Raw genomic sequence first — 21026 nt, 5'->3', positions numbered from 1 at the left:
TTGATGCCAAATTTTCACAACATATTAATTGTTAATTTCAGGTGGCTGAAATGCGAACGGTAGGCAATGTTTCCGGTAAAGTATACACGGATTATTTTCGTGCTGGCGGCAATTGGTGCATTATATTCATAGTAGCTATGCTTTGTATAATAGCACAATTTGCGGCTAGCGGCAGCGACTTTTTCCTCGCTCAATGGATTAATATAGAGGAAAAGTACTATGTAAGTACATCACTATGTGTACAATAAATAATATATTTATTATCTAATTATTACATCACTTTTAATTCTAGTTTTAATTATATAATATTATACATAAAGAATTTGAATAAGCAATTATTATTGCCGTGGAAAAAGTTCAAATTTATAATTTAATTCTCATAAGTAAAAGCAAGAACTTTTCTTTAAAAATAAAATATGAAATTTTTGAAAGGGAGAAGTTTTTATTTTTAAGATCATGAATAAAACAAAATCTATAAAAAAGTTTCTACAGATTCTTCTGCATATTGATTATACAGAAATTATTAATTATATAATTTTATAGATGAACCAAACGGACGATGGTATTGGAGAAGACCCGAATAGTCCTCTCACCCGCATGCAGTGCATCTACATCTACAGCGGGCTGATTGTGTTAACAATCATCATCACCCTTATCCGCTCATGGACGTTTTTTTGGACATGCATGAGGGCTTCAATGCGCTTGCACGATCGCATGTTTCGCAGCATCAGTCGCGCCACTATGCGATTCTTCAACACTAATACATCGGGACGTGTACTCAATCGCTTTTCCAAAGACATGGGAGCGGTTGATGAGATGCTGCCCGCTGCGTTTATTGACTGTCTTCAGATCGGTATAGCGCTGCTGGGTATTATCATTGTGGTAGCCACCGCGAACGTGTGGCTGCTGATACCCACGGTGCTAATTGGTATTGTCTTTTATTACATGAGAATCTTCTATCTGGCCACCAGTCGTAGCGTCAAGCGTCTTGAAGGCATCAGTGAGTATCGCAAACTCTTTTGATAGAATAGACAAAGTGTCTTCGATAAGATAAATTCCATCACAGATAGAAACCAAATCATTAATCTCATGGAATTTACGATAAATTTTAATTCTTCGGGTAAACTGAATGGAATTTCTAATTTTTCTTAGCACGTTCGCCGGTCTTTGCTCACCTGAGCGCGACACTTCAAGGGTTATCGACGATTCGCGCGTTTGGGGCGGAAGCGATTCTGACGAAGGAGTTTGATAATTACCAGGATATTCATTCGTCCGCATGGTATATCTTTATCTCGACCTCGCGCGCCTTCGGTTTTTGGCTGGATGTTTTCTGCGTGCTGTACATCACGTTGGTCACGCTGAGCTTTCTCGTGCTAGACAACTACAGTCAAGGTTCAATGGATGGCGGATTTGTAGGCCTGGCGATCACGCAGAGTATCGGTCTCACCGGCATGTTCCAGTGGGGCATGCGTCAGAGCGCAGAATTGGAGAACCAAATGACTTCGGTGGAGCGCATCCTTGAGTACAAGTAACTATTTTTTTAATACCTTTCATATTTATTACTCCACGCCGCGTGTATATCTTTATCCCGGATCGAATTACCACAAATATTTTGAAAAACATTAAATTCTAGATCTCATACATTAATTTCAACTTATTTTATGAAGGATAATACAAAATAATAGTATGGCGTAGGAGACTGAGTAAAAATCCGTGCAGCAGTCAAAATGTAAAATAACACCCAGTTAATACATTTTCTGTTTCAATCTTTTTCCAGCAAAGTGGACAGCGAGCCTCCTCTCGAAAGTGCTCCTGATAAAAAGCCCAAGTCCGAATGGCCGCAGGAAGGCAAGATCGAGTTCAAGAACTTGTTTTTGCGCTACGCGCCGCTGGAGCCGCCGGTACTTAAGAATCTCAACTTTGTTATCTTTCCGCGGGAGAAAATTGGCATCGTTGGTAGAACCGGCGCTGGCAAGTCATCCTTAATCCAGGCGCTCTTCCGCCTGTCCGACATGGACGGTCTGATTGAGATCGATGAAGTCGACACAAGCCAGATCGGCTTGCACGATTTGCGCTCCAAGATCAGTATTATCCCTCAAGAACCATTCCTTTTCTCTGGCAGCCTGAGACGGAACCTCGATCCGTTCGACTCGTATATGGACGAACCACTATGGCGGGCTCTTGAGGAGGTCGAGTTGAAGGAGATAGGCTTGGAGGCTCATATCAATGAGGGTGGCTCCAATCTCAGCGTCGGCCAACGGCAATTGGTCTGCTTGGCGCGAGCTATTGTGAGGAACAATCCAATACTCGTGCTGGACGAGGCGACCGCGAATGTGGACCCGCGAACAGATGAACTCATCCAGACAACTATCAGGAACAAATTTGAGAAGTGTACAGTACTAACGATTGCTCATCGACTCAACACTGTTATGGACAGCGATCGTATCTTGGTGATGGACGCCGGTAACGTGGTGGTGAGTCAATTTTTCTTTATTTTGTCTTTTTACGAATTTTATGATTAGAGCGAATGAACTTAAGCAGATTACAAAATCTTTTCCTTCTTTCCGTGTTTGAAAATCAATGTAACGAATTTATCGATCAGTCTTGTAACATATTTTATACTTCTCATTCCAGATTATGGAAATTTCTTTACAATCTTTTAAAGCATCATAAATTATGCGTGGATTTATATAAATATTTTCTCGTATGAAACTCCTACGAATTTACCCTTTGATAATTTTTATATTATTTCGCGTTAGAGTTTTTGTTGAGTAAGCCACTTATTAGTTGATGCAGAATTACAAAATCTTTGACTATATAGCTAATATTGATTACATTAAGAAAATACTTTATTTCTTATTTATTTATAATAGTTTCAATATAAACTATCTCTTAAACTGCGAACTTTTATATCGTACACAGGAATTTGATCATCCTCACGTGCTGCTGCAAAAAGACACGGGCTACCTGAAGAGCATGGTGCAGGAGACCGGCAAAGCAATGGCGGAGGTTCTGGCTTCCATCGCCCATGACTGCTATCAGAATCGTGGATTTACGGCGTTTTGATGTATCCATGGAATTAACTTTTTGCAATTGCGTCTGATGATTAGGTCATGGAGATTCCGACAGTTTTTGCAATTATTAGGATTCCAAATTCTGATTTTAAAAACAACAGAAAAAGTGGAATGCGCAGTCTGAGAATTTAGAATTTATAACCGTCTACTCTCTCACATGTTCATCACTGTATTCTACATTCTGTTCGCATTGAAATTTTATTTTATTCTATAAAATTATAGGACGTCATGGTTTAGGATATTATAATGCAAATGAAGTTTAAAATTAATTAAGTATTAATTAAATTAGATATGTATAGTAGATCTTGGAATGATCAGAGTTCGAAACATCCGAAGCAAATTTCAAGATAAAAAAGAAAATACGTAAATAAATAAGAAGGATAAAGATTATCAGATTTATGATCTCGGGAATGTCAATAGAATATTAGAGTATTCGGAAAATATGTTGGCGGCACATTAAATTAATAATCGTTCTACTGCAAGTTGTACAGTTCTATCAAGTTAATCTTTCATTTTAATAATCACAGATTCTCTGCTATTTTGATGCGCGATTATCGCCAGTTCAGCAAACAATCAGAAAATTTGTAAAACTCGCATGGATCACGGCGCAACTGTTGTTACAGTATTATTATGTACATTCCATGATACATTATTTTTATATCAGTCTAGATATTTCAAGAAGTGTGAAACTTAGCCTGTTGAATTGCTTATACCTCATATCGTGAATAAATTATCATAAACGCGTTTAAGGAAGAATTTTTTTATATACAGATACTTATAATATATGTGTATATATTGTTACGCTCGCATGTTTCACATGGAGGACACATTAATTGCACTGAGATAAATATGCACAACAGTACAACGAGAATGAGAACTTTATTGAGAAATGACAGAAGTGTTAAAAGCTCAAAACTGTAGGATGTATTGTAGAATTATTCAGAATGAATTTCGATCGGAATTAATTATTCCCTAATGTACTAGTTTAGCAACAAAAAAAACTTAAATTGTTGAATTCTTATGTTCTTTTTCAAAGTTTAATTTCTGAGAACTTAAATTCTAAGTGATCTAAAAAAAAATCGAATTTTCTCCTATTTATAGTAAATTTAAGGAAATTTTGATATCGCTGTACATTTAGAATTTTGAAATTCTACATTTGAATTTAGAAAAAATTAAAACTAAATAACAATTTCTCAAATTAAAAAGTTGCGATTTAGTTAATTTAATTCGATTTTGAAAAGATTATTCTTAAGGATATGAATAATCATTATATTATAGATAGAATTGACGGGTCGAAATAATTGTATTTAGTATGTAGGTAGTATAGAAGATAGATTTTTATACTTATTGTAAATATTCTGTTAAATACGTATAAAGAGTAAAGAGTGTAAAGGAAAGAATGAATCACATCAACAGCGAGTGCATAATTATATATTCCATTTATATAGTTCATAACGATAATCGTATATTTTTCTTGCTTTGTGCACATCTGTGGATTTGTATGTGTATAAAATGTAATATTTTATCAGCAACATGGAATCATTGTCGATAAATTATCCTTAAATAATTTATCCTTAAATTAAAATTATTCAAAATGTATACATATAATTCATTTAAAATGTCCATAAATCCGTAAGTTTATTTTCTGTAACACATACACAGTTACACATATATCTTAAAATTGTTCTTTTATTATGAAAGAAAGTTTGTTGGATATATATGTTGCTATATTTGTTAAAATATATATGCAATAAAAAACAAAATAATAATTCACTGTTTCTAATCTTCATTCTGCTTATGATTCTAATTTTAGATCATATTCAATGGACTCCTTAAAACTAATATATCATTTATAATAAAAATATAATGCTGAGCGTTATTGTTTACAATAATTGTAGAGTTACAAATAATTAGTAAACTCATCCAGTATACAAAGAATAATTATATTCGGATTACCTTATTTTTGAAATTAATTAATTAAAAAATTTACTTTAGTAATTAATTAAAACTTTATTTTCATAAAGTTTACAGAAATATTAATAGCTGTCAAGAGACCATTTAAAAAAATTTCCGTTTAAAAGCTGTCAAAAGACTGTTTAAAAAAAATTCCTATTTTTAAAAACAATATTATATAAATTTCAAGGCCTCACATAATAAACGGAAAAATTCGGTCGACGTTCTAATTCTTAACCAATTTTAAATTTTTTTTTAATTTTCGAAATTAAATAAGCTATAAGCATTTTCTGTAAATTTTGATTATAGTCCAAATTAAAAATTGCCGATCCAATATTCGTTATCGTGTAATTTTGATTTTTTCTGCTCATTTCATTGGATTGGCAATTTTTACTTTGGATTCTAATAAAAATTTACGCAAAATGAGCTTTTAGCTCATTTAATTTCGAGCAAATTAAAAAAAACTAAACAGGTCTGCGCGATATAATTTGACAGCATCGGCATATTGGCAGTATATGTAATAATAATATATTATAAATACTTAAATAATATGTATAAATTACTTTACCGTATATTTATATATATATATATATATATATAACGAGTAGGTATCCTGAAATTCGCAAATCAAAATATTTTATAGCAAGAAACTTTTAAAAAAATAAATGAAAGTATTTTCTATTTGTCGAGCAGTAATTTTTGTGATGTACACTCATCGATTAAAAGGTTGCAACAGATTTTTTTTAATGGTTTTTAGAATGCAGCCTACTTACCGAGCGATTGATTTTTACTTACGGTACCATAAATAAGAACTAATCGCTCGGTGAGCAGACTGCATTCTGAAACTCATTAAAGTGTTGCAACCTTTTAGTCGGTGAGTATACAGTTTACAAAAACTAGTCAATTATAGATTATAGTTGAGTCGTACGATGGTAGTGTAAATGATCACTTCACGGACTTAATAATAGGTATTATAAACAAAGAGACGTGTATGCAATGTCCGTATAACAATACCCAGTGAGAAATAACAATCGAAATCAACAAATTGACGTCGATTTTTAATATCGATTCCATTGTCATTTCTCACATAATATGTGTGTTTGCGTGTAATATTTGTGGCAAATGAGTTAATTGATGTTACTAATAAACGAATGTAATAAGGTAAAATTATAATTTATCGGAATTATGTCGCTGTTATAATATGTTAAATTTACTAATTTGTATGCGGCAATGTTAATAGAAATTTACACAGTTGCAGATACACTTAAGCGATACACATACAAGCTATTATTTCATTAGAAAATTCTTCTTCGTGTTCGTAGCCAAAAGATATGAGTGGAAAATCAAAAACATATGGAAAAACATGCATGAATTAAAAATTGATATGTCAGGAATTGATACCATTAAAGTTGACTTAAGATAAAATTTAAACTTTTTTATTTTTGTATCCAAAATTTCAGAGAAATATTAAAATACTATAAAACTCTCCAATAAATTGTCGCATGTTTGCACTTGCGGAACAGCATTATGCGTGCGTATATAAATCAATAAAAAAACATTTTGCAATAAAATGAAAGAATTCTAGAAAGTCTGAGTTTGTTTTCTGTACACTAGACTATTCTAGAACTTTCTTTCTCGCTTTAAACAAATATCAAACGTCTATTTCACTTTAAGTTCCAAAAGTGTACACTAGTTCAGCCACAGAAAACAGACCTACATACTTGTATGTATTTTATACAGACAATTCCTGCAAAAGAAGAACAGGTATATTATTGCCTCCTAAATCAGTTTGTGACCCATTTTTTAAGATGCTCATTTTTGCTTATCTTACAAAAAAGTTAATTATTGCAAAATTTTAAACAATGTTACGCAAACTGTTATATCATCCGGTAGAAGATACTTTCTAATTATATTAAACATTTTGTATTTATATTTAATAAATTTTATTTTTACCTTTTAGAAATATAATTTAAAAACGAAATGATAAATATGATGATATCGATGACTTTCTTTTAAATTTTATTCCATTATGTATATTCGAAAATTAAAATAATATAGTGAATTGAAGCACCATACTTCTGGAAATGTTCTAAAAGAAATACTACTTGTCGTTTTGAGCAATTTTTGAGATACATAACTTTAAAACTAGCTAATTATAGATTAAACGGTTAAACGATTATCTGTCCGTGAGTTGCGCGTCGATAATGTTAGTGATCGTGCACTTCACAGACTTACAGACCTTAGACAAAAGATTGTGTGGGTAACGTTCACATAATACTGTGTGTGGTGCGTATAACATTTGTTGTGAATTAATGATACTGTTAATAAACGAACGTAAAAATAAGGTAAATTTATAATTTATCGGAATTATATAGCTACTATGTTATTAATTTGTATACGATAATATCAATAAAATTAGACATGAATAAAATTTGAATAGTTGTAATCAAGTGACATATACGAGTACATGCGAGTTATTATCTCATTACAATAAAATTCTAATTTTTAATTTTCCTATATTTTTTAATTTTTAATTATTAAAAAAATTTATTGCTTACTTCTTTTGTATCATTTGCTCATTTATTTTTTCAAGAATGTACTGATTATAATATCAATTACATGCATTGATATTATTACGTATCTACTACTTATATTACAAGTATAATATATACTTACGTGAATGGTACTGGTTTATAACTATGCGCATTTTAAAATGAAATAATTCCATTTGTTATTATAATAACTTGCATTACAATAACTTATTTTTTTAATAAAGACTAAACTTTGCGCAGTTACAAAAGTTTAATTCTTCACTCGCCTCTGCATGTAACGTAACCGGTTTTTTTTTTAATATTGGTGTTTCTATAATTTTTAGAATTAGTTATTATATGACGGATCAGAAAAAAAACCGTTAATATTTGCTCTATTTGTGATGCAAAGCATATTTAAAATACTTTTGAAAAATGAGAAAAAAATATCCTAAATTTCAATAAATATTTATTTAAATGGTACCAACTAAATATTTATTAAATATAAAAATATATTTATACATACAAAAAACTTCTAATTTGATTTAACAATTTTTTCTTTTTATTAAATAAATATTAATTTATTGTAAGTCAATATTTAGTTGGCAATAATTCAAATAAATATTAAAATTTAGCCTATTTTTGTTTAGTGTAAGACAATTGTTTTACATTTCAGCGGAGTATACAAAAATATTTTGTATTTTGTACTTCAGCGGAGCACATGAAAATATTTTGTATTTGTATTTAATATTGTAAAATAATTAAATACTAAGATTGACAATCTATCTTATTATTTAAATTATAAAATACAAAAAATTTTCTATTTTTCGATTTTAAATACAAAATACGTAATACTTTTATGTGCTTCGCTGAAATGCAAAACACAAAATACGCTTATATTGCAAATACCATGTATTTTAAATAAAAGTATTTTAAATTATGCTCTCGCCAGTTCTGTGAGGATCGAAAAAGTATCGTGAATATTGTACGTCAGAGATAATATTTACGTAATATTTTCGCCTATGTGATCTACATAAGAAATAATAAATTTTTCTTTATTATGAGAACATTTTCACATATATATTTTTTGTTTTATGAGTTGTTCAAAACTCACATAAAAACGAGGCATAAAATATAGAGCTCATAAATATTGTTAGACACTTGACATTGCGTATTGCCCGACTACAATCGTACTCGTAACTCACGCTATATCGATTACGCAACGCAGACGTACGCGTGCCAATGACGGTAGTGTGTCTGCACTCGTGCAGACTCGTGCTGTCGTCGAATCATGACAATAGTATATGAGTTCAAAAGGGTTAATTGGCACGTGACAACAATTATTCTCTTTACAATATGCCCTTTAATAAAGAGCGAAACAAATTTAATAACATCGTTGGCAGCTGTTGTGTTTCTGGATCATTCCTTTCATGACTGAACTCCTGCAAATCAAAGCTGTAAGAGTATTGAGAACAATCCAGAAATACAACGGTATAAAAAGAGACACACAGAAGTGACTCAACGCAGTACATGAATTCGCTGTCGAAACGCGAAGTCACTATTGCTTGTTTTAAAGAAAAGAGATCCTCGCGGTCACGAAAAGTTTTCCGAAAATCTTTACTACGGCTTGCAACACGTGCGGAAAGTAAAGTCGTTTGTTCTATCACCTGTAGTGTAAGGCCATGAATGACCGTAACGTCAACACTCGCGATTGTATCTTAATATATGGAATCGCTTACTCTTAAAAACGAAATCGCAATTGTAAGATATTCACTGTAAATAGTATACACAGTTGTAAAAAATTCAGTTTGAGCAAATACATTTTACAGTTATTATCAAAGTGATTTTGTGAACTTGCATGTGTGTGCGTGTAATCTTAATCCCAGCTTAAACTACGGTCTAAACAGAGTATATTTAACTTGAGTAAATATAGTACCTGTTCTGGAACGGCTAATTATCTAAAAAAGTATTGACTCTTATTGAAAATATACTTTAAATAAAAATTGGAGGGCTTAGAAGATCTATTAAGAGGTAATATTTATTTCAACTTCGGATAAAAATATTTTACAATTAGACAAAAATTGTATGACTTAAGAAAGTCCATTAGATAGTGTAATATTTGTTTGAACTTTAGATGATCTTGAAAAGCACGGTCAAGATCAATAAAAAAATAAAAGTTAGTAAGGGTTTCCATTTAAGATTATACATTTATACATTTATAGAAAAGACTCGTATGAGACAATCATCATGCATAGGAAATCGTATACCGAGAAAGTGAAGAATAATCCCAGAGCGGATGCCAACATTTTCAGCATTTTGACGTTTTCGTAAGTATAAATAGCAAACTACAAATATTATTCGTGATAGAGTCGATTAAGAGAAATAAAACTGAGAGTGAAGATAATGCGATCCAGAGAAAAGTTCACAGAATATAATAACTAGATATTAGATTCAAAAGTTTCTAAGAGTACAAAAAGTATAAAATAGAATTATCATTGAAAATTATTATTGAAAAATATTGATATATTTCTTAATATAATCATTCTTTATTTATTTTTAATGCATTTGATTTTACACTTTAACAAACTATCATACATTTTTATGCCAAAGGATATTTTAATTGGAAAGTTAATCGAGATATAAACAATTGATGTCAAGTTTTGCGAGAAGAAAATTGTCCTGATTATTTTGCGCTATATTTGATTCTTAAGTGTAATGATGCAGTTTCGATTGATTTGAAAGTAGAAAGTAGGATACAGATCAATTTTAATAATATGTAAAGCGATAGTACCTTGAAAATTAGGAGAAAAAAATTAGTATTCCAACGAGAAAAGCAAAATTCAGAAACCTCGATAAATTGCGGATAGTTTATTCGAGTAAAACGTTTGCTTTGCTTTTCTTCTTCGCAGTTGGATTCTACGCACTTTCTGGGTGGGTTATCGTCGAGATCTTGAAGTAACTGATTTGTACACACCGCTTAAAGAGCATACAAGTGATATTCTTGGTGTTAAAATAGCGAAAGCCTGGGAGAAGGAATGGAAGGCGTATCAGTATCGGCTGGAGCAGATTGCGAAGAGCGGGTCGCAGAAGAAGGTCAAGGAGCCCAGCCTGATGAGAGTCCTTATCAGATGTTTCGGTTTCAAGACCCTACTGTGCGGAACTTTCATGGCCGTTATAGAAACCTTGCTCAGGTACAACTTCCCTTTCATTTCTTATCTTATAGAAATTCTAGCTGTGAAATTTTTCATTGTAATATTTTACATTTCTTGCATTGGCGATAAAAAAAATAATACAAATTGCACGAATTTAATCCTGTGGAATTAAATCTTTTATTAAGCAGCTTTTTTATTGATAAAATTTTGGCATTTTTTTGAATTAAGAATAAAGATTTAACTAAATGAAAGATAATCTAATTAAATGAATATATTTATGACAATTAAATGAATGATATAATTGCACGTTCCGAATTTTTATGTGAGAATACGATAATTATTATAATTTTGAAATTAAAACCAAATTAAAATTCGCAGATTTTTAAGATTTAGAATCTAAACTTTTAAACTAGGTTTTAATTGGCAAATTTCTCATATTCTGACGAATTTTCTATTTTGATGCAGAATAGTGCAACCGTTATTGTTGGGTCAGATGCTGCTCTATTTTAACACCACAGACATCGACAAGTACTACGCGTACAAATGCGCCATCGGCATTATTTTGTGCTCCGCCGTTAACGTATTCGTAGTCCATCCTTACATGATGGATATGACTCATTTGGGTATGAAGGTTCGCGTAGCCTGCTGTTCGCTGATCTACCGCAAGACGTTGAAGCTGACTAGAACCGCGTTGGGCGAAACGACAATCGGCCAGGCAGTCAATCTGCTATCTAACGACGTCAATAGATTCGACGTCAGTATCATATTTCTCCATTATTTGTGGCTCGGACCTTTGGAGACCATCATCATCACATACATTACATTCCATTTGATCGACATCGGAATATCATCTATTTTCGGTATCGCATTTCTTCTGATGTTCATCCCTTTTCAAGGTGAGGCAGTCAATGCTCTGATCGTTTCCAGCAAACGTTTCTAAACTTTATAAGTGGCACGTATACACATATATATCAAGTCAATTTCCATTTAATCGGCTGATTAAATTGAAAGTAATTTGATATGTATGTGTACATTTGTCTTTTGCAAAGTTAAGAAACGTTTAAATACATTAAATTATAAGTAACTTTGCTAATGAAAATCGTCTTTTTGCTACGATTAAACTGCCTACTGGTAGAATCGTGACTTACGATTAGTTTTGATAAATAATAAATAATAAATAATAAATAATAGATATTTAATAAATGATAAGTAATATTTAAGTTAACTTTATTCTGAAATCTTTACATTGCAAATTGTTGCTTTTCAACTATGCCTTTAAAATTTTTTAAAATACGAGAAAGAAATTCTGTTTTCAAATTTTACATTTTTATTGCTATGTCCCCAAATTATTTCTTGCTAAGTTTCCTTAATTACTAAACCTTTTTTCTGCTCAATTAAATATTATTTGGTAAATTACTAACAAGTAATTACAAGTTGTAAGAGTTGCTTCTAATTGTATAAAATTTTTAAAATTCCTTAGTGTGGCTAGGCAAGAAGTCATCAGAGCTGAGATTAAGAACTGCTATCAGGACAGATGAGAGAGTACGATTAATGAACGAGATTATTAGTGGAATCCAAGCCATCAAGATGTATACCTGGGAGAATTTTTTCAGCTCGCTCATAGAAAAAGCAAGAAAGTAAGTATTGCCGCATAAACTGATTACGTAAAAAATATTTATATCGATTGTACAATACATTGCAGCAAGAAAGATGATTTTTGCAAAACCTGTTTGTGATAACGTAGACCAAAAAATGGAAGCAGAGAGTATTTCTGTTTTTTAATGCTTGTATTGACAAAAATTACAGTATTAGAAATAAAAAATTGCAATATTAGAAATAGTCATATCCTGGGACGATTAATATTGTACGATATTTTTTATTTGAAACGAAAAAGAAAAAATTATTGTACACAATACAATATATATAAACCCTACAAAATTTAATTTTAGGAAAGAAGTTAATGTCATCCAATGGGCGTCGTGTGTCAGAGGTATCGTCAAGTCTTTCATCGTCTTTATGACAAGAATATCGTTGTTTATTACGATATTGTCTTATATTCTGTTTGGCTACAAGATAACGGCCGAGAAGGTGTACGTGATAACTGCCTATTATAACAGTTTAAGCTTAATCATGACTGCCTACTTTCCGCAAGGTATGCGATAATTAGTGTAGCAATGTATGATATGATAGTTACATGTGTGAACGACACCGATCACAATATTGACGCTTGCAATGCTCCTTTTTTATTTTTTCGTTTTTACTTTTTCAAGTCTTTTTTCATCTGTCCTTTCTTCCTCACTGTCCGACACTCAATGATGAATTCCTATTCGCTGTATTTGCAGCAGAGTTGAGCATTTGCATGCGATAACTTGCTGATTGAAGACATAATGGCCACAATCGGCAAATTATTTTACATAATTAGTCAATTACTCGAAACTATGGAAATTAAATCATCTATTGGTAGTTGTAGAAGATAATTACTTACTTATTTACAAAATGTTAAGTATCACATCATGTGATATGTATGCACATCATGACTATGACGCTTTGATGTATTTTGATTTACTAACAATAACAGAATAGGCAAACTGATGTAATAAAATCAGACGGACCTTCTGTACGATTTATTAGTGCTTTTCATTAAATTCACCGTATAATTTCTCATAAACAAGCAATAGATTGTAAACTATATAAGGGCTGGTTACCTTACTTCTTTTCAATTATTATATTTTATACTTTATGCACTTTATTATCTTAATCATAATAAATTAAAGTTTCGTTTAAGAATCACATCTAACTAAATTAAATATAAAGTAAATAATTCTATTCTACATTTTTATTTTTTTTTATTCGTTTTTTGTTTTTATGATAACCCAGGAATAACACAAGTAGCGGAAACGATCGTCTCTATAAAACGGCTGCAAAAGTTCCTCATGTATGACGAACTGACTCTTTCCGAGACTGAAGCAAAGAAGTATAATAAGCAGAGCAATAAGGACACAAAAGAGAATAACAAGAATGCGAAGGAGAATAATACGATAAATTTGAAGGAAAATTTAATCGAGCAGAAGAACGATAGCGCAATCGTAGACCAGCTGAACAATGTTGAATATAGCATCTCCATCAAGAACGGAAATGCTAAGTGGTTAGATTATGAACAAGAAGACACCTTAATGAATATCAACATGAAGGTGCGTCCCGGTGAACTGATCGCTGTTGTCGGCCAGGTCGGCGCGGGAAAGAGCAGTCTGTTGAACGTCATCCTCAAAGAATTGCGTTTGCAAGAAGGCTCCATTCAAGTATGTGGACGATTTCTCTTTAGTTAATGTTAATTAAATATTAAACAAATTTAAATATTTATACATATATCAAATTAAAATTTATGTGTTTCAATTGTTTATTTGTATATTAAATAAACTATTTTGTCCATAAAAATAAATTATTTAATCAATTTATTTCAAAATTTATATATATTTCTAATTAAAATTAAAATATTTACATAATTTATATAATTTACATAATTAATTTACACAGCTAATTAAAATACACTATTGTTCTTTTAAATATTTTTTCATAGGTCAACGGCAGGATTGCCTACGCTAGTCAAGAACCGTGGCTTTTCGCTGATTCGGTCAGACAAAATATTCTATTCGGAAAAACGATGGATCAGATTCGATACGATCGCGTGACTAAAGTGTGTCAGTTAAAGAGAGATTTCAGCCTGCTGCCTTACGGTGATAAGACGATTGTAGGAGAGAGGGGTGTCAGTCTTTCCGGTGGCCAGCGTGCAAGGTTGGTTTCATAAAATATCCTAATAAAACAAAACATGCTGAATTTATTAAATTTTTTAATTTTTATTTATAATCTCAGAAACTCTCTTTTAATTCTTTTTACCTATATGATAAGATTGTTAAGAATCATAAAAAATTAAATACAATTTTTTAAATATATATGTATGTGTGTATATAATTGACAGAATAAACTTGGCGAGAGCCGTTTATGCCGATGCCGACATATATCTCATGGACGATCCTTTAAGCGCCGTGGACGCCCATGTGGGCAAGCATATATTTGAAAAATGCATCGATAAATATTTACGAGGCAAGACTCGAATTCTCGTCACTCATCAGTTGCAATACCTACGCAACGTCGGTAGAATTATCGTTTTGAAGGACGGAGCTATCCAGGCTGAAGGGTGATTCTACTGCACTTTCTATCTTTTCAATTCACCTTGTTATTTGCGTAGGTTAATTACCTATTAACATGATAGTATCACTGTCTTTTCGCAGAAAAAATATACAAATATCAATGTTGATTCGCTTGCAAGCGTTGCTTCTATTACTTTATATGAAATTATATGTTTATCAGCACTTACGACGAGCTAAGTTCTATGGGAGTGGATTTTGGTCGACTGTTAAAAAATCGAGTGGAAGCGGATGAGAAATCGTCTGTTCTCTCCTCGCCTCCTGTTAGCCGTAAAAATTCGCTTATCGCCAGTATCACGTCGCTGAGTTCCTTAATGACGAATAATACTTCGAAACAGGATCCTGATGAGGTAAAAAAATTTAGGGATTTATTTTATAAATTATTTTCTAACTGTTAATATGCATCTTGTTTAATTAATATTATTATTTAGAATAATTAAATTGAGTATAAAAGAAGGACGAGTCTAATTTAATTTAAAAATAAATTTTTTTCTTTTTAACCTTGAAATAGATATATAGATATGCCTTTAGTGTAAATAGAACATCTTTCCAGACTTCTCTAAGGGCTTAAAGTAAACATTGAAGATATACAATAAGTACAGAAGGCTCAATACTCGTCTCCTTTGAGAAAACCGGAATCCTCTTAGAATATTGAAGAATATTTTTTAATGAGATTTTTGAATGGTCAATAATTAAGTTTGAAGAACAATAGAAAGAAATATTTTAATAGTCAGTGTTTTTAAAGTGTTTTTTTTTGTAAATTATCACAATTATTTAACATAAAGAGAAATAATTGTTTAACATAGTTTAAGATAAACTAACGTATCTCAATAATATACCAATTTTTTTGTTTTCTTATTATCAACGTTGAGTGCAAAAAAAGCTTATCAAGTTCAAATTTGAAAGTCAAGTTCTTTTATTTAATAGACATGATTCAAAAATAATTCAGCAATGTTTAAAAAGTATTATTAAATGTCATATTTAAATGTCATATTCAAAATAGTTTAATTCTGTTAGTTTTTCCACTAAAATTAAACAGTGTTTTATTGAAATCGAAAAATTTGATAAATGTGATTTATTCCCTTTCCGCACACATTGATTTAATTAGAAACATCTTAAATTATGGGAAAATATTAGTTCTAAAATTTTAAAATTATTAATATAGATATAATAATTAATATAATTAAATAACGAGTTTTATATAATTTGAAAAAAAACGCATGTCTTGAAACCGTGATATTTTTTTAGCTTGGAATAATTTTAGATGTTAACTATAAATTATATTAACAGTTGATTATGTTAATCATTAATTTCAGGTGACTGAGATGCAAACGGTAGGCAATGTTTCCGGCAAAGTATTCACTGGTTATCTCCGTGCTGGTGGCAACTGGTGCATTATATTCATAGTAGCCATGCTTAGCATAGCGACACAATTAGCGGCTAGCGGCAGCGATTTCTTTCTTGCGAATTGGGTTAATAAAGAAAGACACCATGTAAGTGTATCACTAGACACTAAGTGTTGTTAAAGTAATCGACGAATTGAGGGTGTAATCGCGCTTTTGCAAAAGATTCGGGAAGTCTAAAATTTTACAGAGAATACTTTAGTAATATTTTTTACGTTAGGTTTCAAATACTTTTTAGTAGATGAAGCAAATAATATATTGTACTTAATTAATATCAATTATTATATTAAAATAATAATATAGTTAATATTAATTTATTACGTCACTTTTAATTCCAGCTTTCTTCAAAATTTTGAAGTTTGTGTCAATTTTTATTTAAATAAAGAGAATTTAAGAGAATTATTGGTATTGTTATAAAGAATAAAGTTAATAATTTTAATAACTTAGTTCCATTAAATTAGCTTATTACTAAATCAAAATTTCGGCGCTTTAAAATTAAAACACGACGCGAAACCGAAGATAATAATGTTTTCAAAAAACGTATAAGAAGAAAGATGTTTCTGTAGAAAGATTGCAGAGCAACATAAATTCGATTCATGTCGAATTAAAATTGAAAATAAAAGCTTGCAACGACAATTATATTTTTTTCTACATTAAACATATATTATTAATTACGTATACAATTTCTAGATGAATCAAACGGTAGATGGCATTGTTGAAGACGTTCCCCCAAGAAGTTCCCTTACTCGCATGGAGTACATCTATATCTACAGTGGCCTAATCGTGCTGACAATCGGCATCACCCTTATCCGCTCATGGGCTTTCTTGTGGATGTGCTTGCGGGCCTCAATGCGCTTGCACGATCGCATGTTTCGCAGCATTAGTCGCGCAACTATGCGATTCTTCAATACCAACACGTCGGGACGTGTACTCAATCGCTTCTCCAAGGACATGGGCGCGGTAGACGAGATGCTGCCCATCGCGTTTATTGATTCTATCCAGATCGGTATGTCGCTGGTAACCGCCATCATCGTGATCGCTATCGCAAACGTGTGGCTGCTGATACCTACGGTGATTGTCAGCATTGTCTTTTATTACCTGAGAATCTTTTATCTGGCCACTAGTTATAGCGTTAAGCGTCTCGAAAGCATCAGTAAGTATTTTCAGCTTGTCTTTCTAGAATAGAGACAGCTTCCTCGATAGAATAAGATAGATCCGATCGCAGATTGAAGTCAAGTCTCTTGAAATGAAGAGACTTGAATTGACGACGGATGCCAATTCTTCGGTGAAAGTGAGTGGAATTTCGAACTTTCTTTAGCCCGCTCGCCGATCTTCGCTCACCTGAGCGCGACTCTTCGGGGACTACCGACGATCCGTGCGTTTGGAATGGAAGCGACTCTCACGAAGGAGTTCGATAATTATCAGGATATCCATTCGTCCGCGTGGTACATCTCCATCGCATCCTCCCGCGCCTTTGCCTTCTGGGTGGACGCTTTTTGCATGCTATATATCACGCTGGTCACGCTGAGCTTCCTCGTGATGGACAATGGCTTTATGTATGGCGGATACGTAGGCCTAGCAATCACGCAGAGTATCAATCTTACTGGGAGATTGCACTGGTGCATGCGCCAGAGCACCGAGGTGGAGAACCAGATGGCCTCGGTGGAGCGTATCCTTGAATACAAGTACTCGCTTATCCTTTGTATATCTTCATATTCTGTTTGTATTAATTATGTATCAATTATCTTTATCGATTGTCTTACTTTATTGAAATATAAGCTCTACCACTTATTTTATACTACTTCAATTACAATTTTCAATGGTGTATTAAAATTTTTTTTAAGTAAACTCAGGATTTAATTATCTATTGATTTAGTGATCTACTTATATTATGAATCTCATACTCAAATATTATTCAAACATTACTGACTATTACAAATTCTTAAATTTCTAAATTTCGTAAATTTCTTCAAATCTTGAGATCTTATAGCGTTGAATTTGTAAATTTTCTAATCCCTAATTTAACTTTTTTGAATATTTTAACTATCCGAGTTTCATAACTGTTTTATTATCAATATTTTTCGTCTATCTAGATGAACACATTTGTAAGTTTTATGACAAATTGCAGATATTTCTAAAGCAGTCTGATTTCTTTAGATTATTAAAATAACGTTTAATTTATATTTTCTGCTTCGACCTTTTTCCAGCAAAGTGGACAGCGAGCCGCCTCTCGAAAGTGTTCCCGATAAAAAGCCCAAGTGCGATTGGCCACAAGAAGGTAAGATCAAGTTCAAGAACGTGTCCCTGCGCTATGCGCCTTTAGAGCCGGCAGTGCTCAAGAACCTCAGCTTCGTTATCTTTCCGCGGGAGAAAATCGGCATCGTCGGCAGAACCGGTGCCGGCAAGTCATCCCTGATTCAGGCTCTCTTCCGCCTGGCCGATGTGGATGGTCTGATCGAGATCGATGAAGTCGATACAAGCCAGATAGGCCTGCACGATCTGCGCTCCAAGATCAGCATTATTCCGCAGGAACCGTTTCTGTTTTCTGGCAGCCTAAGGCGAAACCTCGATCCGTTCGACTTGTATGCGGATGAACTGCTGTGGCGGGCGCTAGAGGAGGTCGAGCTGAAGGAGATAGGCCTGGAGGCCCATATCAATGATGGCGGCTCCAATCTTAGCGTCGGCCAGAGGCAGTTGGTCTGCTTGGCGCGAGCCATTGTGAAGAATAATCCGATACTTGTGCTAGACGAGGCGACCGCGAATGTGGACCCGCGAACGGACGAGCTCATTCAGACGACGATTAGGAGGAAGTTCGAGAAGTGTACGGTGCTGACGATCGCTCATCGACTCAACACCGTCATGGACAGCGATCGCATTCTAGTGATGGACGCTGGTAACGCGGTGGTGAGTCAATTCTTTTTTATAATTTTATTTTTTCGTGTATTTTTTCGATAACGTAAACTGTCGTAAACCATTGAATCTAAGTAGGTTGATTTTAAGTAGATTACGAAATTTTTCTTTTCTTTATGATTATGATAAATCAATGCAACTATGATCGTAATTTATCGATCATTTTTGTTATACATTTTTTAATTTCTTTTTCTAAATTATTATATTTATTTTTAATTTTTAAAGGCATATAAATTCGTACGTCTATTTTATGAGTTCTTCAAATTTTTCCTTAATCATTTTCGTGCTCTTTCTTGAAGTAAAATATCCTACTCCAAAAGAATTAAAATACTGCCACTATTGAAAAAGAGTAAAAAATTTGCACTTTCGAATAAAATAATAGATTTTCACTCTTTTAAAGTGAAATTTTACTTCAAAAATTTAGAGACTGTTTTATTAAAATAAATTTGTTTGAATACGTTATTTAACTGTTGGAGGATTGCAAAATATGTTTACATAATGCTCATAATTTTTAATATGAAAGTGCTGATAGTACCCATTTTTTTTATTCTGCGATGTAATTCATCAGTAGAAATAATTATTTTCATTATATTACGTAAATGTTTATACGTTGCACATATCAAGTAAAAGGTAGATCTAGGTATTTTTTGTACACGAGAATGCATCGTAAATTGCAAGTTTTCTCTTCAAAGTTGAACTTCTATCGTGTGCAGGAATTCGATCATCCCCACGTGCTGCTGCAGAAGGAGTCGGGCTACCTGAAGAGCATGGTGCAGGAAACCGGCACGGCGATGGCGGAGGCTCTGGCCGGCGTTGCCCGCAACTGCTACCAGAATCGTGTTTTGATGCATCCACTGTGTTAACTTTTCACAATTGCATGGGACAAACATCAGTGATAGGCCATTCCGTCGATTTTTTACCAGTAGTTCTTAGATGAATTTTTGAAATTTAAAAAATAAGAGAAAGAGTGCAATGCAGATGAAATTCAGTCCGAGAATAGATTAATCGGTTTGCTACGAGTTCTATCTAGCTGTTCCTTTGATTATAAACGAATTCTTTGTCGCTTCAACGTAAAGTGCGATTATCGCCAATGTATTTCAATTAAGCCGTGTATACACCTAGCGAACGACTGATTGAACAGCAAACGCAAAGTTTGTGTTGTTATTTATTACATAAAAGTCGTAAGTTTAATTGTTATGTGCAACGGACATAAAATCTGATCGAATGAAAGTATTCGGTAGAATCAAGAAAAAAAATAAATTGCTTACAAATACGAATGTTCGAACATTCGCGTTCGGTGTTCGTTTGCTAGGTGTATACGCAGCTTTATGCAGCAAGCAATCAGTAAAGATCGCGTAGATTGCAACCCAACTGTAATTACAGTATTACTATGTCATTTTAGTATCAGCTCGAAATATTTCATCAGGAAGAATAAAATTGAAACTGTTGGGTCACCAGTATATCTTATCGTCAGCGAGCTACCATAAACAATATAAACACTTCTAGGAAGCAATTTCTTGTATATATTTACCGCCATGGTGATAAAAAAATATGACGCAAGTCAGAAATTATTATACTATTAAAATTACAGTGTTTGAATTTTAAAAACGTGATGTTATTTTAAAAAAGACATATAATTGCATACCCATTAAGAAACATTTTGGAAATATTTTAGTAACATTGCAACAACGTTACAATGTTGCCGAAATGTTTTCAAATATTTCATGCTCACTGGATATTCATTACTGTATTTAAAACATCGTCTCAATTAAAAATTTTAAAAGTTCTAACATTAGAATCG

At 32.5% G+C, this 21026-nt stretch overlaps 2 protein-coding genes across 3 annotated transcripts in view; both read left to right on the top strand.

Moving 5' to 3' along the window:
* LOC108753428 (probable multidrug resistance-associated protein lethal(2)03659) overlaps positions 1-4042 on the top strand; it is a 13167-nt gene extending 9125 nt beyond the window's left edge. The window contains exons 10-14 of the mRNA XM_018494976.1: positions 42-221; positions 544-1000; positions 1153-1528; positions 1778-2474; positions 2923-4042. Of these exons, the coding sequence (XP_018350478.1) occupies positions 42-221; positions 544-1000; positions 1153-1528; positions 1778-2474; positions 2923-3066 (1854 nt within the window). The 3' untranslated portion in view covers positions 3067-4042. The remainder of the gene's footprint in view (positions 1-41; positions 222-543; positions 1001-1152; positions 1529-1777; positions 2475-2922) is intronic.
* A 4789-nt stretch (positions 4043-8831) lies between these two features.
* Positions 8832-20772, top strand: LOC108753433 (probable multidrug resistance-associated protein lethal(2)03659). 2 transcript variants are annotated; one of them, XM_018494990.1, is made up of 15 exons: positions 8832-9586; positions 9778-9882; positions 10465-10746; positions 11173-11603; positions 12188-12344; positions 12657-12859; positions 13585-14006; positions 14285-14499; positions 14684-14902; positions 15076-15262; positions 16229-16405; positions 17006-17468; positions 17634-18000; positions 18523-19219; positions 19939-20772. In XM_018494990.1, the coding sequence occupies exons 2-15, from the start codon at positions 9803-9805 to the stop codon at positions 20086-20088; spliced, it is 4050 nt and encodes a 1349-aa protein (XP_018350492.1). In that variant the 5' UTR covers positions 8832-9586; positions 9778-9802; the 3' UTR covers positions 20089-20772. The 2 variants fall into 2 exon arrangements, with proteins under 2 accessions (XP_018350492.1, XP_018350500.1); XM_018494998.1 differs by lacking the exon at positions 8832-9586 and having other exon boundaries at positions 9846-9882; positions 10465-10486; positions 10572-10746.
* Positions 20773-21026: the final 254 nt, after the last annotated feature.

This window comes from Trachymyrmex septentrionalis, unplaced genomic scaffold (genome assembly GCF_001594115.1).
Source record: "Trachymyrmex septentrionalis isolate Tsep2-gDNA-1 unplaced genomic scaffold, Tsep1.0 scaffold114, whole genome shotgun sequence".
Lineage (NCBI taxonomy): Eukaryota > Metazoa > Arthropoda > Insecta > Hymenoptera > Formicidae > Trachymyrmex > Trachymyrmex septentrionalis.
The sequence above is the reverse complement of the archived record's forward strand: the minus strand, read 5'-3'. Positions and strand labels throughout refer to the sequence as shown.

Excerpts from the sequence above, each read along its gene's own strand:
- LOC108753433 (XM_018494990.1), top strand. The coding sequence starts at position 9,803 with ATGCATAGGAAATCGTATACCGAGAAAGTGAAGAATAATCCCAGAGCG. Across the intron at positions 10,747-11,172 it reads GTTATAGAAACCTTGCTCAG|AATAGTGCAACCGTTATTGT; the intron begins GTACAACTTCCC and ends ATTTTGATGCAG. Across the intron at positions 18,001-18,522 it reads GAGCGTATCCTTGAATACAA|CAAAGTGGACAGCGAGCCGC; the intron begins GTACTCGCTTAT and ends ACCTTTTTCCAG.